The sequence below is a fragment of the Chionomys nivalis genome, chromosome 26, assembly GCF_950005125.1.
Source record: "Chionomys nivalis chromosome 26, mChiNiv1.1, whole genome shotgun sequence".
In the NCBI taxonomy this organism is placed as follows: domain Eukaryota; kingdom Metazoa; phylum Chordata; class Mammalia; order Rodentia; family Cricetidae; genus Chionomys; species Chionomys nivalis.
In genome coordinates, this window is record NC_080111.1 from 17658506 (window position 1) to 17676242 (window position 17737).

Below are 17737 nucleotides of genomic sequence, written 5' to 3' on the forward strand. Positions count from 1 at the left end.
CAAGTTCAACCATTACACTAAACAATGTTCAGGGCTGTAGTCTTAGCCTCTGAAAGTGTATATATAACAGACCAACGCAAAAGTTCCAAATACGTTTTTATTTTTTTTTCATTTGAAGACTGACAGCTCTTTAAAACTTCAAGATCTCTAGTTTTATAAATATATATGTGTGCAGAATATTTGATCACAAAAATTAATCACGAATCCAGCGCATGTTACTACAAATCTGCTTAAAATCTGGTAACCGTTCAATTGGACCTACGGATTAAAAGGAAGATGGTGAGAACAGAATCCAAGTCCTCAGCAACTGTGTACACAGGGGAGAGCCAGGCTTACCGAGTGCAGCAATGGCTGGACTTTTGTCATAAATGTACTTGGTACAGACTTCTCGAACCATCTCTGCATTCACAGCCTAAAACGGGTGATATCATCAGGACTTTCTGTAGTGAAGATGGATTCTACATGCCTGACCTTTCTAAACTAAACCACGAGTTAGGGAACCTAAGGATTACTTACATCAATTCTTGCTTCAAGCTCGGGGATGGGAATTCTTCTGTTATAGCACAGCATCTGCCTGCCGATGTCTTCACAGATTGGAGTCGAGCCTGTTAGAGAAGGGAATCTAAGTATCCAGAGAGACGTGGGCCATGAGGACAGTCAAAGCAGGGCTGCCCACCAAGCACCTCCCACCCGCCCTCTAGAGGCTCACCGTCAAGCTGCAGGGCTGCCCACCAAGCACCTCCCACCCGCCCTCTAGAGGCTCACCGTCAAGCTGCAGCAGCATGTTTGTTTTCAGGAGGTTTTTGGCTCGTGCTACTTCACTCTCAGTCACACTGGTGCAGAGTCGTATCCTAGAACACAGTTGAAATGGCCTTAGGTAACTGGGGAACGTTACTACATCTAGTTTACTGTCCTAAAGAGCAAAAACTGTGTTCTATATATTATAACACAACATTCAAATGATTATATTTCAATTCAGTAAAAACCTGAAATTTACTAATCCTAAAACTAAAGGTAAAATACGAATTATTTTTCCAAGTACCATTAACATCTCAAAAAATCCTGTCTAATTGCTAATCAGCAGACAAAGTAATACAGTCTAAAGCAGTGCCCATGTTTTGAGAACAGGCATCTATGGAGTCGCCATGTGAGCTCAGAGAGGGGAGGGATCAGTGGTCACCTCTTAGCTTCTCAAGACAATTGGCTGAGTCTAATAAATTAAGAAGCAAAAATATCCCAGTTAGCTAAATTTAGAGACTTAAGGCTCCTAATAACGAAAGAAATTTCTAGGAAGCACTGGGATTTTCTGCCTTGGCCTACTGACTAATCCTTTTGGTCAGTAGTTTTCAACCTATAGACTGTCTATCCATTACGGTTCATAGCAGAAAATTACAGTTATGAAGTAATTTTATGGTTGGGGCCAGCAGACCATGAGGAACTGTCCTAAAGGGTCACACCATGAGGAAGTGTGAGAACCACTGCTTTCTTATGCTAAGGTCACATTCGCCTGTCTAACCTGCCTTCCCTTTTTCCTTTGGGAAATTCCAGGGGTTCAGACCAGGGTTCTGGGCGTGCTAAGGAAGTCACATGCTCTACCACTGACCTATGTCTCCACTCCTCATGCTTTTAGAGGTATTTTCTGAACGTTCGGTTGACTTATAAATATTTTAGAGTATAATTAGCTTCACGTGAGGTTTAAAAGAAATATCTGTCCTTAAAAACATCGCCACCACTCCTTTGAAGCTGGAGTCACCGCCATTAGGAAACAGCCTAAGATGATAAACTCCAGGTAAAGGACTTCACGTCGTCCCCTCACCATTCCTTCTGCACGGCGCTCAGCATGTCGGCCACCGTCGCTTGTTCACAGACCATGTAGAGTCCCCACAGTCCGGTGTCTGTGTAGGATGTGTTGAAGGACTGGAAGCTGTGGCACAGATTGCCGTGACAAGCCAGCTGGGCCAGCTTGCTGGATAAATTCTGTAAAGGAAAACAATCCAGCTTGGTTTGTACACTGGACACATGGATCCAAGTCCACACACAGTGACTCTGGCTGTCAGTGAGTGCCAACCCGACACGGTTAGCCGTGGTGGGCACGGTCGTTACATAGCCCTGGCTGGCTTGGAACACACTATGTAGACCAGTTAGAGACTGACCTGTGTTTTCCTCCTGAGTACAGGGATTAAAGACGTACCAAGCTCTGCTTAGGCTCCCAGTTCTACCCAGCAACACCTCAACAGTAACTTTACAATCCAAGGAAGAATTACACTTAACCTGCCTCAACAGAGAATATAAAAGCAATGAGTTCTTGAAACTGGTTTAGTAGCTGCGCCCATTCATAGCCTACAGTGCTGTTCCCGGGACACGGAAGGCTCTGATTATGCACCCTGAGGTGATGCTGTACCGAAATCTAAGATAGTCACAGGAAATGTACTTTGGATCTTTCGGACAAATCTACTGTATTTTGAAATGTAAACATTTCAGAAAAGTTGTAAAAATAGTACAAAGAAGTCCGTGCCTTCTCCTGCTTTCATTCAGACATACTGCTCTTTCCTTTGTCAGTGGATGAGCCGAGGGCTCGGGCGTGTGAGGCAAGGCACCACTGCACCACAAGCCAAGCCTTATACATTCCCAACAGTTCAGAGTTAGCTGTGGATTTCCTTGCCTCTGGGGTCTTCAGTGTGCACCAATGAAGACAGAGTTCCCAGAAAAGGTTAGAACATTAACACTGTGTGGGGCCGGGCAGTGGTGGCGCACGCCTTTAATCCCAGCACTTGGGACGCAGAGGCAGGCGGATCTCTGTGAGTTTGAGACCAGCCTGGTCTACAAGAGCTAATTCCAGGAGGACAGGCTCCAAAACCACAGAGAAACCCTGTCTCGAAAAACCAAAAAAAAAAAAAAAAAAACACTGTGTGGGTACCACAGTACCTACTACTACTATTAGAACAGTAAAAACGGATTCTTCTGCCAACCAACAAACAGTATGACAAGGCTTTTTTTTTCCTGGCTTAGGTACAATCCAAGAGTCAAGAGTCATAGTACAAGTAACCTATTTTTGCCATTTCAAAAATGGGAAGAGCCTTACAAGGAATTCATGTTTTAAAAAACATGACAGTCTTCCATTTATCATGAAGTTACTTCAAAAACCACTTACCATTCCTCCTCCAAAAGAGCGATCCCAGTTGCCAATCAGTGTGTTTGCAACCATGAGACAGATTGTGTCTGGATGTGCCCAGCCAACCGCTTCAACAGCTATTGCAAGGTGTGCCAAAGGCATCTTGTCGTCCCTCACTCGGATCTGGGTTACAACAAACAAAGTAACTGCCGTGGACCGGTACTTTAACTACGTAAGGCTGTGTTACACTGACGTTACATTTCCCTAACCATGTGAAGATGTGTCGCTCTGCCTACACAAGGCCCCTTTTTGGTCAGGCAGGGCTGGCGAGCAGCGAGAATACGAAAGAGGAGAGGAGAGAAAAGGGGGAAAGAGGGAGACGCGCAGGGCGTCTAGCCAGGCATCCACCATCCACAGAGAGGAAGCAGTGACAGCAGGACACAGAAGGAAAGGTGAAAAGCTGGGCAAATGGGGAGGAAGAGAAACAGGTTAAGTTGTAAGACCTAGTGGAGCAAACAAGGTGAGCATTTATAACTAGTAAGTCTCCATTTATCGGGTTCTACAGATAACTAGTTAACTAACACTAGTCCTAGAGTTACAGAATAATTGGAAATACCACCTGGTCAACAGGCGTTGCCTTATTCCGCTAATATTTTATGTCTACTGTGATGTTTTTAACCCACATGTAAGCAGTAAAATGGTACAGCTCTGTGTAGCTGCCAGCATCACACTGCTGTGAACATCACGATGTGGCCAACTAGACCTGATGCCCAACACTGCAGCTGATAAGCAGATCCTCCGCAATCCCAACCGTGCCTGTGGGGCAGCAACGAAACCAACAACACACCCGGTGCATAGGTCAAAATTCAGTCTTTTTACTATAAGGTTGTGTTTATACCCTAGCACATGTAAATATGCATTGTGCAAAAGAAAAACACACAATGAGCAACTGTGAACACTGCTCTTACACGGCGCTTCCTCAGGAAAGAAAAGCAAGGCACTTACATGAAACGGGAAGAAATGTGAGCAAATGTGCCCATCCTTTTCCCTTCCTGTGCTTCACTTTACACATTTCCCTACTGGAAATACACACACTGAAAAAGTTTACATCTTGTTTGTTGGGTGTGTGTGTGGGCATGGGCAGGATGCTGAGTTCAGAAGCCAGCCAATGCGAGTCTGTTTTCTCTCTACCATGCGAGTCTCAAGATGACCGGCTTGGTGACCAGCACCTGTATTTACCCTTGGAGCCAACTCTCCAGCCTGAAACTCAGATTTTATACACTCCTATTTTTTTTTTTTTAACATTTTTAATCCCCCGCTCCCGTGTGTGTGTTGGAGCCCAGAGAGGTCAAGAGGGTGTCAGCTTCCCGGGAACTGGAGTCGCGGGTGGCTGTGTCCTCTGCAAGTGCAGCAAGCGGCGCAAACCGCTGAGCCGTGTCCTCAGAGAGGCTCACTTTTAAGTAGTAGACTTGCAGAGGCTGGACCTAAGGAAGAGCGTGCCTACCTCGCTTCCGGTGAACTCACAGGGAGGCAGAGCTGGCACTTCTCCTCTGTGTGTGCACAAAGAGTCACCAAAGTGAACCTTGGCCAACTCAAGCAGCTCGTCATGGCAAACACCTAAATTGAAAGAAAATATATTCTTACGTATCTAATAGCCACATAATCAACTCAAGATAGCCACCTGCCAGCAGTATGCTTTACAGGAAGTCTGGCATGGATCACGTGATGTATCTTACACACGGAGGACTTGCATTCGCTGAACCTTGGGCTGCAAAGCTTTCCCTGAGCAGCTAGTGTTCACCAACATACAAATACATTCGACTTTTTTCTTTTTAATTCTACTAGATTTTTTGATAGGTCTCTATAACTTTTCTGAGCATTATAACTTCATATGCTTCATATAACTTCTAGGAGTACAAATCTCTGCACAGTAAACGCCAAGCCAGTTCAAGAGAGTAAGAAATTGTCATTCATCACTTTTTTTTTTTTTTTTTTGGATTTTTCAAGACAGGGTTTCTCGGTAGCTTTTGGTTCCTGTCCTGGAACTAGCTCTTGTAGACCAGGCTGGCCTCGAACTCACAGAGATCCGCCTGCCTCTGCCTCCCGAGTGCTGGGATTAAAGGCGTGTGCCACTACCGCCCGGCATTCATCACTTTTTATTTTTTTTTTAAATATTTATTTATTATGTATTCAATATTCTGTCTGTGTGTATGTCTGCAGGCCAGAAGAGGGCACCAGACCTCATTACAGATGGTTGTGAGCCACCATGTGGTTGCTGGGAATTGAACTCAGGACCTTTGGAAGCGCAGGCAATGCTCTTAACCGCTGAGCCATATCTCCAGACCCATTCATCACTTTTTTTTAAAAAAAAAAATTTGACTCTCAAAAACCCAGTTTCTATAGATAATCATGTTAAATTATAAAAGTTTAGTGTACACCCTAGTCAAAAGTCAATTTCATAAGTTACCTTTTAAGCAGGGAAGAAGAGAAACATGGCTGAGTCTGTAGAGTTGTACATGCAGAAGTGCTTCACTCTCGACTCCGGAACCAAAATTAATTCTAACTTTCAAAAACATTCCTATTTTCCCCTGTGCTCATGTCTTGACACCCAAACCTCAGAGAGATCACTTAGATCCAGGCATGGGACCCACACAAGGTCAGTCAGGAAAGTCACAGAACACAGACATCAGCTCAAAAGTCTAGACACTGTGTTTACACATTTGAGACAGGCCTGGCCATGCAGTCCAGCCTGGCCTTGGTCTCGGAATCCGCTTGCCTCAGTTTCCAGAATGCTTCAATTCTAAGTATGTGCTAGGCTTGTGCAAAGGGTTTAAAAATATTACTATTTATTTAAAGCTGGGCAGTTGTGGTGCACACCTCTAATCCCAGCACTTGAGAGGCAGAGGCAAGCGGATCTCTTTGAGTTCTAGGCCAACCTGGTCTACAGAGTGAATTCCGAGGCAGCTAGAGCTGTTTCACAGAGAAACCCTGTCTCAAACAAACAAACAAAAAAGATTTATTTAAATGGGGACTGGAGAGATGGTCACTGCTGTCTTACAGAGGACCCAGGTTCGGCTCCCAGTACCCACAAGATGGCTTACCAAGCATCTGTATCTCCAGACCCAGGTGATCGTACGCCTCCTCCTGACCTCTGTCGTCACTAGGCACTACCTGGTGGACATGCACACAGGCAAGCAAAACACACACGTAAAAACAAATTTTAAAAAAGGATTTCTCTAAACGAAAACCCATTAAAAGCAGTTTATACCCATAGTTCCCAAATAAATCTGTGATGTAACCAAGCAGTGGTGGCGCACGCCTTTAATCCCAGCACTCTGGAGGCAGTGGCAGGTGGATCTTTTTTTTTTTTTCACCACTATACTAACGAGGAAGGTGGATCTCTTGAATTCGAGGTCAAGCTGACCTACTGAGCAAGTTCCAGAACAACCAGGGCTACCCAGAGAAACCCTGTCTCAGAAAACAAAAACAAAGCAAAACAAACAAAAAGCTGTGATGTAAAAAGCATGACAGTGAGACAGTAGAGTTTTCTGGATTCCATGTAGGAGTCGCCTTGACCATCAGCCCAGAGGGTAAGACACAGAATCATGGCGGGACAAGGGTGCCAGAGAGCAGAGAATCCATCACACAGCCCTCGCCCCGTCCATCACTGTTTTGCCTTCAGATTCAGTAATTGTCGTGGTTAAATAAGCCAGAAGCGCGCTCTCCTCCGACAGCCCAATCTGGAAGGGCGTGGGAGTGAAATCGTGTACTGGCACACTACAGCTATACTTCCTAGTAACTAAGGACTACATGGGAGCTCAGATAGGAACTCGGAAAAGGCCAGGAGAGGCAGAAACTGGCACATCGCATCTGAAACACCAACACTTATAAACTGTGACATTTATAAGTCATCAGGCATTGTGACTTCAGCTGTACCAGCACTCACAAGACTTGAGACAGGAGGATGGCTTCAAGTGCAAGTCTGTTTCAAAACAACAAAAACTGTGTAGCTCACTAAGACAAAATGCTAACAATCTAGGCCATACCATTAACTTTAATTGACTTCAGTACCTACACAGAACAACTCCAAGGTTCATTAGATCAACTTGTTTTAATTTGTAATAACTCCTAAAAAGAGAAAAGTTAAATTCACAAACACACAAAACTAATATACTCTAATATTGAAAGAGAAAACGGGCAAGTCAATTAAAACGACTGTACCCCCAAATTCAGGCAGAATCTCAAGTGAATTTTCTTAAGTTCACAGACCTCACAGGAAATCTGCTGCACCTACGTGTTCTGATTGACATTACACATTCCCATGGCTCCCAATGTACTTCCCTTATAGGACTAGTTGCTTTACTGAGTAACTGAGCACATCAATGGCTATACCCATCCCAGGTTCAGCCAAGGAGAAAGCTATTTCTCAACTAAAATCTCAAGACTCTAATTACACAACACAGTCTCCCAAGTTACCCGTCTCCGCGTTCATTCATCTGCCTTTCTCTTCTAAGAAACTTACACTGTTATGCACACTTATGTGCTGAATGGGTTGTTAAGGTTTCTGTAAATGAAACCTACTAAAAACACAACAGGGAGTCTGGTCCAGTGCTCACACTTGAAGTGCAAAACACTTTCAGGATGTGTCCCAAGAGGACCCAACAACCGTGTCTAGCGCAGTCAGAGGAACTTAACCAACCTCCAGCAGCAGCAAGCACAATCCTTGGTCCTTTGTAGTGCGTGGTTATGTAATCCACTAAGTCCTTACGGTTTATAGACCTGTAAATAGAGTAATAAGATTATTTCATTTCATTTTATAGACAGGGTCTCATTTCTTGGAAAATATTATTTTAAGGTGTGTTTACACTGCGTTTTTTTAACTCTGAAACTGTGATTCTCTGTCTTTAAAACACCTCTTGGTCTAATAAAGAGAACGGCCAACAGCGAAGCAGGAGCAAGGACAGGCGGAGAGGATAAATGGGAGGAGGAATGAGGGAGAAGGAGCAGCAAGAGGACACCAGGGGCAGCCACCCAAATACACAGAGAAAGAAGAAAGAAAGGTATACAGAGACAGAGAAAGATAAAAGCCCAGAGATAAAAGGTAGACGGGATGATTTAAGTGAAGAAAAGCTGGCTAGAAACAAGCCGAGCTAAGGCCGGGCATCCATGAGTAAGGAGAAGCCTCCGTGTGTGGTTTATCTGGAGCTGGGTGGTGGGCCCCTCAAAATGCCAGAGTAAAGCGATCCATGACACTCATTCTGTAGCCAGGCTGACCCAGAACTCAGCAATGTTCCTGGTCATAGGCCACCACACCTACGGGAAGTACAAAGCACAGCCCCTCACACAGCACATCTGAAATGAATAGAACTCGAAGGCCTTCTAAGTGCTGAAAGTGCTGCCTTTTCTATCAAGACATAATCAACATTTCTTCTTTAGCTCCCAATTTTCTATGAGTATCATTACAGCACAATCAGTCACAAGTTTAGATTATCTGTCATAATTTTTGTGCAAAATTTTCAAGTGAGAAATACACGAACTTGATATTTTCAGTTGGTCCCAGGATGGTCCGCCCAAGCGCAGTGTTCTGATAAGCTGTGGCGTGAAGGTAATCAAACACAACTTCCTGCAAGTTGGTCTCAACTTCCTGCATCTCTCTGAGGATCACTCCACGTTCACGCTCAATCTCTGCTTCCCCCAGCGTGCTATTCTGAATTATGTCAGCAAGAATTTCCACAGCTAAATGAAATTAAAGCACCAGAAACACAAGCATTAAATCTCTTAAGCCAACATCAGAAACCATGGCACTAACCATCACTCAATATTATTAATTAGAGTAGTTAATCTAATTATCACATTAAAATGAATGTAAAATAAAAACTCTTTGGTATAGAAGACCTTGGGAAAATCCTAAATGTTACCACTTCTTATTAATTCTGGGTCAGACATCCCACAGAAATCTGGCTGCTAATACAGATGGCTCTAAACAAAAAGTATGAAATAGCCTGGCAGTAATACCGCACACCTTTAATCCCAGCACTAAGGCAGACAGGGGTGGGCGGATCTCCGTGAGTTGGAGGCCAGCCTGGTCTACAGAGTGAGTTCCAGGACAGCCAGGACTACACAGAGAAATCCTGATTCAAAACCCACCCACCCACACACACACACAAAAGAATATGAAAGAAGATGATGTGTTAAGAGAGAGAACAGGTACACGCGCAGATACATGGGTAGAAACACTGCTACCCATATTTGCATAGCAATGAGGCTGCAATGTAAGAAAGGAAAAAAAAACACTATAACCCAAAATATGCCCTCAGGAGCAGCTTACAGAACTCTGTTTGCTGAAGTCCTAGCTTGTAGGAAGTCAAAGGTGGAGCAAATTTTTTGGAAAAAACTACATCCCCCAAAAAGGATACCCTCGTTGCTATAGCAATAAAAATTTTATTAAGGGTAAAATAAACTTACAACCCTAAGTTTCATTGCTTTGTTCCAGTATAAATTTTTCTCTTGTTTCAGTTCATTTTATGGGCCCTTGTCTGAGCCAATTAACTTCAAATATGAACAGGATAAAGCAGGTGGTTGGAGAAAGTTCATACTGAGATGGTCATGAAATAGTGGAAAGTACCATGAAACTATTTCATTTTTTATAATTATCACTAAAACCCTGATGAGTTGGGTGGTGATGCAGATGCTCACAGCGACCTGCCTGCCACCCAGGCATCTGGACCTAAGTTCCACCCCCAGACAGGAGCACCTCTCTTCCAGTGCAGAGACAGGACGAAGCATAATGCTTGCTCTCCGGCAGTCTAGACAAACCTGGGCCAGCCAGGCTCTCAGTAAGATCTGCCTCAAAAAGTAGTGTGTAGAGCTTGATGTCGATCACTGGCTACAAACAACACAGAGTACTGCAGAGAATACCACTCAAGTGATACTGATGAAATCCTATGGTAACCAAAACTTTAGAGCAATAAAACTGATTACAACTGTTTAATCACAAAAGTTAATAATTTCATTCATTAGCTTTTAAATACTATTTTGTTTTTAATTCTTCCCTAAGAGCAGACACCCTCTGGGTTTGATTTTTATTTATTTTTTTAATAACAGACATAGAAAAACCACAGTGCTAAATTATGTCTGAGCCCTCATGGAAACTGCATTTTCTGTAGTATAGGTAACAATACCTCTTGGCAAATCTTTAGAGAAAGCTTTGGCATAGTACACGGTCTGTTCTCTGGAGGTGTAGGCGTTAAGATGAGCACCCATATTTTCAATCTCAAGTTCAAGGTCTAACTGGGACCTCTTTTTAGTGCCCTTGAAATAAAGAAAAAAACACCATTATGACAATTTCCCTTCTGTCCTTCATCTAAACACTTTAGACAGTAAGTGTACAACAAAAGCCAACGTCAGTCAGGCAAGGTCAAGTTTGTAGAGTGTATTAGGGTTAAAAAAATACCCACGGAGGAGCGTTTGTGTATTCCTGAATCCCAAAACAGCACCCTTCTTTCAAAGTGAGAAAGCACTGAGGAGCGTTTGTGTGTTCCTGTACCCAAAGAGCACCCTTCTTTCAAAGTGAGAAAGCACTGAGGAGCGTTTGTGTGTTCCTGTACCCAAAGAGCACCCTTCTTTCAAAGTGAGAAAGCACTATCAGTAATCATTTCACAAACACTGGAAAAACAGAAACATGGCATCCACTGAAATCGCCTCGTCCTTACAGTGCAGTATTTTTACATGATTTCAGCAAAGCCTCACAACTCGCCTTGAAGGCCATGTGCTCCAGAAAGTGAGCCGTTCCGTTATTCTTCTCGTTCTCATATCGGCTCCCGGCGTCAATCCACAGTCCAACCTGAATGAAATCACAGAAAGATTAGGCAAATCCCTGGCAGCCGCTAGTAACACTCACGGCTCTAAGGGAGAACCCGACTGCGCTTCCCAGCACCAATTTAGGCAGTTCCTCTTCCTTCCGGCCTCCTGAACTCACATGTCCCCCACACAGACACACGTTATTAAAAATCATACAATAAATTTCAGTTTGTGGAGACAGAAGGTAATTTCAGTCCTTTTTCTGGCTAATGTTTTCCAACCTTAAGTTTCCACTAAGTTCTCTTTGACCACACTGAACTGACAGCTCATTCATAGGACTTGGGACTTGAAATTTTCAGCACCAGGCTACTGGCAACTGTTATAAATACGGGACTCAGCCACACGGTGGGGGAGTATGGCTTTAATCCCAGCACCCAGGAGGCAGAGACGGTGGATTGCTGAGTTCAAGGCCAGGCTGGCCCTGGAATACACAGAGACACCCTGTCTGGAAAAACCAAACAAATATCAGACTCAAATTCTTAACATAGCTCATTAGTACATCCAATTAATAACTGTGGTATAAACCATAGCTCATTAGTACATCCAATTAATAACTGTGGTATAAACCATAGCTCATTAGTACATCCAGTTAATAACTGTGGTATAAACACCATCAGAACTGTCAGAAAGTCAGGTTCAAGTTCACATGGAACTTTTATAACCTCAGACACAACCATTTAACGTCTCTGAAATTATCAGTAAAACAGATGAGAGGAGTTTTAATACTGTGCTGTGGAATATTATTGAACTAGACAAGGATGTATCACATCTGTTTATGCTACAGACTAGCACTTTAACTGTGAGAAGGTGTGCTGCTTTCATCTATGCTGCACAGAGAAAAGTCTAATTTTTTGGTTAAACAAAAGATTGTTTAATTATGTAAGGATGTATTGCATCTGTTTCCCTAAGGCACCTGATTGGTCTAATAGAGAACTCCATGGTCATTAGCTAGGCGAGAAAGTAGAAGAGGGGCAGGCTGAGAGAATAAAGAGGAGAAATCTGGGCTAAGGAAGAAGAACAAAAGAATGAGAGAAGAGGGAGGCAGGGACACGCCTGGGACAAGAAGCTAGGCAGACACAGAGAAGCAGTGAAGGTCAGAGACACAGAAGAAAGGCAATAAGCCCCAGGACAAAAGGTAGGTAAAGAGAAACAGGCTAAATTAGGAGCTGGCCAGAAATGAGCCTAAACAAGGCTGATCATTCCAAACTAATTGTGTCATGATGTGGGAGCTGGCTGGGGCCCAGTGCTGTGTATGGGAGGGCGGGAGAGCCCCACAACCACGCTTCTGTCAACAAAGACAGATGTAAATAGCGAGAGAGGCCAATCAACTTCCAGGCAGCTGCTACTCTGCTCCCTCCCAAACGAGGCGCCACTCGGTGAAAGGCTGCTGCAGTGGCTTACTGTGCACGTCGAGAGCCCGGAGTTCTCAGAGGCGACTCGGAGTCCATTTTCCAAACATGTTACACGTGTCTCGGGAACGTTCAGGACAACCTGGGCAGCAGCCTGTGTGCTTCTTAGTCGGCTCCCTCCACAACACCACGGCTAACAGACACAGGAAGAAAAGAGAGCAAACACTGCTTACTACTCTGTTATGCAATGTCAATCAGAAAGACCTCAGGCTCATTCCATAAAACACTTTCCTAGACTGGAAACAAAAATATAAAAATGACTTTACAAAAATGTAACAGGAAGCTAAGGTCACAAAGGAGATGTGGGGCCGGGCAGTAGTGGCGCACGCCTTTAATCCCAGAACTCGGGAGGCAGAGGCAGGTGGATCTCTGTGAGTTCGAGATCAGCCTGGTCTACAAGAGCTAGTTCCAGGACAGGCTCCAAAACCACAGAGAAACCCTGTCTTGAAAAACAAAACAAAACAAAAAAAACAAAAAAACAAAGGAGATGTGGGTAGAACTCTATCAGCCTATAGACTGTCACCCATCACACCGTAGACTGTCACCTATCACACTGTAGACTGTCACCTATCAGTTCTTTCTTTTCATAGTGAAATAAGAAAAACATATTTGCTACATCCTTACCCAAAAACCTGAGGTCAGCTTAATTGGCAGGCATGCAGGGTACTGCAGTGGTTTGCACAGGAATGGCCCCCAATCACAGACTCACAGATCTGAACGTTTGGTCACCAGGGTGAGGAACTATTAGGTGTGGCCTTGCAGAGGAAGTTTCCAATGCTCCAGGCAGGCCCGGAGTCTCTCTCTTCCTGCTCTCTGCCAATCCAGCTGTAGCTCCTCCTCCAGTACCACATCTGCCTGCACAGCCCCATACTTCCCTCGATGACGATAATGGACCAAGTTTCTGAACTGTAAACCAGCCCCAATTAATATGTTCTCCTTTATAAGAGTTGCTGTGGAGACCCCAGCTAAGACAGGTACTTAAGGAATTTTTGTTATAACCTGCATCACTCTGCTTCTGTAACCATGAGCAAACAGAAGTACCACAGTCACTTGTGTGCCCTATTATTATTAAAAGTTCATACCGTGGGCCAGCTGGTGGCACACACCTTTAATCCCAGCACTTGGGGGCAGGCGGAGTTCTGTAAGTTCAATGCCAGCCTGGTCTACAGAGTTCCAGGTCAGCTAGGACTACACAGAGAAAAATAAACAGAAAAAAGTTCATCTCCTGTTACACTTGCTAACAGACATCACAGCTGCCAACAAGATGTCCCAAACTTGTGTATTTTAACTGTATAAAACCCCTGCTCACCCTGCTCAGGCCACCTCTTTAGACTTGTAATAAAAAAAAAAAAAGAGAGAGAGTGCATGCCCCAGGCCCGGTCTGTGTGGCTCAAATAAAAACTTCAAATTCATAAAGGGCTCGCCCTGGTCTTCTCTTGGGTGAGAATGGGCTCGAATACAACATTGGTGAATACAACATTGGTCATACACACGCACACACCTTCCCAGATATCTTTGGAGCAAGGAAACTTTCAAATAAACTGAGGATGAACTTGTCTTAAGCAGAAAAAAAGAGGCAGCATTCCTCACTGATCTCCCCCAGGCTGCAAACACTAACATTTTAGTGGTCGGCGCCTGCTCCTTCCTAGACCCGGGCAGCCGGCCCCGCCCCCGCCCCCGCCGCGGCCCCGCCCCCACCCCGCCCCCGCCGCGGCCCCGCCCCCACCCCGCCCCCGCCCGCGGCCCGGGGTTGGGATGGAGAGACCCAGAGGCCTCGGAGTCCCCGGAGCGCGGCGGCTTCGGCTCCGGCGCGGCGGAGCGAGGCTCACCTGAGCAGCGGCGCCGCCATATGGGAGCCTTCGGGTGAATCCCCACAGCCGCCGTCGGGCGGCGGAGAGCAGCGTCCGGGAGACCGCGGCGGCCGCCATGTCAGCTACGGGGGGAGCTGGAGAAGTACTTCCGGGTCGTGACTCCAGGCCCCAGAGCAGGAGGCTGGCTGGCTGGTTGGCTGGCGCCCCGTGTGGCGGCCGTGGGAACTACAGCCTCCCGCTCCGCTTCTCACCGACTGGGGCCGTCAGTTGTGCAAGGCACACGCGTGACCACATGAATGTAACCTGTGTCCCCGAGGCGGGTGGAAGTCATGGGAAAGAAGCACACGGGAGGGAAGGGTGCGATCATGTTGGCCCTCATTACTGTTCTATTGTTTACAGCCTTGCTTATTCCGTTCCGCAGAAATAATACCTCTGCCGAAGTCGCTACTGAAAGCGGACATTTGCTTCTATTCTGTTAGTGAGACGTAGTGTTGTTTGCCTCCAAGGGCCTTAGTGTGTCTTAGCACTCTACCTGGACGATCTTTGCTTTCTCATGTTCCCGGGCACCTCTTTATCCATGAACGTGTTAATGAAAGTAAAAATCAACAAGCACTTTTTTCCCCCCATGAATTTTTAGAAAATATTTATTTATTATATAGTCAGTGTTCTGCCTGCATGTCTGCCTGCAGGCCAGAAGAGGGCACCAGATCTCATCATGGATGGTTGTGAGCGACCATATGGTTACTGGGAATTGAACTCAGGACCTCTGGAAGAGCAGCCGCTGCTCTTAACTGCTGAGCCATCTCTCCAGCCCCAGCAAGCACTTTTTAAATTGAAAAAAAAATTAATTTAATTTATTATTATGGGGAAGGGGTGAGTGCATGCCACCACGCATATGTGAAGGTCGGAAGGCGACTTTATGCAATCAGTTCTCTCCATGTAGAAACCATTACATGAATTTGGGGGGTGGGACTCTGATGGTCAGGCTTGCTCTGCAAGTGACTATCTGCGGAGCCACCCTGCAGGCCCCTGGCAAGCTCTTTTTTGTAAGACGGAGGCAGATTATGTTAATTTTACAGATGTAGGATCTGGGGTATTGCCTGCCTAGCAGGTTGTTAAGTACAGACACTGAAGAATGTGCACTGTAACTCTAGGAGATGGTGCCCTGTCCAGCTTGTCCCCTCCTTGCCAATGCCCACGGTACATTATCTTTCAGGTGCCCCTCCCCACCTGAGGACCCGTCTTCCCCTCCCACACTCCTAACAACTGAACAACAGACTTGAAAGTCCCGTTGGCACATCTGTGTCAGTTTGTACAAAACAGAAATCCTGACTTGCCCCTAAATCTCTGCCCATAGCTCTAACCAAGCACACGTCCCTTCATCCTGATATGGAAACGGGAAGATCCAAGTCATCTTCAGCCCCGCAGTCCTTTGACCCCCACAGTGCTCTGTTGCTACTTTATGGATAGTAACCATTCTCACTGATGTTTAAACACCCGCACACCAGCTGGCCTTGCTGTTTGAGAAGGTGATGGAACCTTGGGTAGGAGAGCCTCGAGATAGAAGTACTTCACTGGGGCAGCCCCTGGAGGTCTGTAGCCTGGTCCACTTCCTCATCTCCCCGTCTAGAGTTGTGATGCAGTGTGATGCCCCATGCCTTCCCATCACGATGGATGCATGCCCTCTCAAAATGCCAGGTGTTTTACCACAGTGACGGCAGGGAAGCCAGAACAGATGGAGTCTCAGCACACTTTGCGTTTGCATCTCTAGGGTGGTGAGAATTTTTATTTCAAATATTTAGTGCTCATTTGTACTTTCATTTTAAATTCTTTTCTTATTTTTTTTTTTTTTAGTTTTTTTTTTAGTTTCTTCAAGACAGGGTTTCTCTGTGGTTTTGGAGCCTGTCCTGGAACTAGCTCTGGTCTCGAACTCACAGAGATCCGCCTGCCTCTGCCTCCCAAGTGCTGGGATTAAAGGCGTGCGCCACCACCGCCCGGCCTTTTCTTATTTTTGTGTGTATGCGGTACACATATTTTTTGTTTGTTTGTTTGTTTGTTTTTTGGGTTTTTCGAGACAGAGTTTCTCTGTGGTTTTGGAGCCTGTCCTGGTACACATATTTTTGGTGGGACGATGTATGTGTCCGTGTGTGTGTGTGTGTGTGTCACATGCTTATGTGTGGAAGCCCAAAGGTAACATTAATAATAGGTTTTCTGTATCATAATAATAGGTTTCTTTCCAATGCTCTAAGCCAGACCAAGCCAAATTGAAAAAGTAAAAGAACGGGTTTGAGCAAAGAAACTCCAGGGTGAGTTCTCCAGTTCCAGAGGTTGAAGCAGAAGTCATGCACCCGAACTAAAGCTGGGAGGTTATATAGCCTGCAGGAGAGGGGTGGTTGTGTGTCCCAAGCTGGGTTTGTGCCCAACTGTACTCAGAAACTGAATGCTTAGGTGGGGCAACTCCAGGGGAGCTGTGGCCACAGCGGTCAAGAATGCAGAACTGGGCTTTCTGGAGATTCTCTGAGAGGGCAGGGCTGAGAGAGAGGTGAGGGGCTTCTTAGACCCTGCAGAAGTGACTTGGAGGTTCCAACCAAATGGCTGGGAGTCGTCAGTGACCCCTTCCACCTTGTTCAGATAGTCAGTTTCTCTAAACCATGAGCTCACTGACAGCACTGGTCTCTCTGGTCAGCTTGCCCCGGGGGGCTCCCTGTCTCTGCCTTCCAAGGCCGGAACAACAGGCAGACCACCAAGCTCAACAACAGTTACCTGGGTTCTAGGCATCTGAACTCTGGTCCTAACACTTGTGTAGCAAATACTGTAACCATTGAGCCATCTCCCTGCTCCGCATTTCTGATCTTTAAGGAAAAGCTTTCAGTTTCTCTCCATTTAGTATATAGTTTTTATAGGTTTATCACATATAGTTTTCTATAGGTTTATCGCATGTAGTTAGCTACAGGTTTATTGTATATGGTTGGCTATAGGTTTATTGTGTATAGTTAGCTATAGGCTTATTGTATATAGTTAGCTATAGGTTTATTTATATCGTTAGCTATAGGTTGATTGTATATAGATAGCTATATATTGTATATAGTTAGCTACAGGTTTATTGTATGTGGTTGGCTATAGGTTTATTGTGTATACTTAGCTCTAAGTCTATTGTATATAGTTAGCTATAGGTTTATTGTGTATAGTTAGCTATAGGCTTATTTATATAGTTAGCTATAGGTTTATTGTGTATAGTTAGCTACAGGTTTTATTTCTTTTTTTTTTTCTTTTTTCTTTCTCTTTTTTTTTTTTTTTTTTTTTTTGGTTTTTCGAGACAGGGTTTCTCTGTGGCTTTGGAGCCTGTCCTGGAACTAGCTCTGTAGACCAGGCTGGTCTCGAACTCACAGAGATCCGCCTGCCTCTGCCTGTCGAGTTCTGGGATTAAAGGCGTGCGCCACCATCGCCCAGCTGCTACAGGTTTATTTCTATAGCTAGCTATAGGTTTATTGTATATAGTTGACTATAGGTTTATTGTATATAGTTAGCTACAGGTTTATTGTATA

The 17737-nt window shown here is 45.0% G+C and overlaps 1 protein-coding gene across 1 annotated transcript; it reads right to left on the bottom strand.

Moving 5' to 3' along the window:
* Positions 1 to 85: 85 nt before the first annotated feature.
* On the bottom strand, positions 86 to 14344 carry Pmpcb (peptidase, mitochondrial processing subunit beta). Its single transcript, XM_057758842.1, has 13 exons — positions 14211 to 14344; positions 12374 to 12514; positions 10869 to 10955; positions 10294 to 10423; positions 8650 to 8848; positions 7812 to 7891; positions 4617 to 4729; positions 3152 to 3295; positions 1817 to 1977; positions 766 to 851; positions 517 to 605; positions 337 to 412; positions 86 to 258 (listed from the first exon to the last, which is right to left on the bottom strand). The coding sequence occupies exons 1-13, from the start codon at positions 14307 to 14309 to the stop codon at positions 194 to 196; spliced, it is 1470 nt and encodes a 489-aa protein (XP_057614825.1). The 5' UTR covers positions 14310 to 14344; the 3' UTR covers positions 86 to 193.
* Between the last annotated feature and the right edge of the window lie 3393 nt (positions 14345 to 17737).

What these genes read in the sequence shown, in the direction of transcription:
- Pmpcb (XM_057758842.1), bottom strand. Translation starts at nt 14,309, where the DNA reads ATGGCGGCCGCCGCGGTCTCCCGGACGCTGCTCTCCGCCGCCCGACGG. An exon ending in ATGGCGGCGCCGCTGCTCAG is followed by an intron (nt 12,515 to 14,210) that starts GTGAGCCTCGCT and finishes TGTGTCTGTTAG; the next exon opens with CCGTGGTGTTGTGGAGGGAG. An exon ending in CCGGGCTCTCGACGTGCACA is followed by an intron (nt 10,956 to 12,373) that starts GTAAGCCACTGC and finishes GATTTCATTCAG; the next exon opens with GTTGGACTGTGGATTGACGC.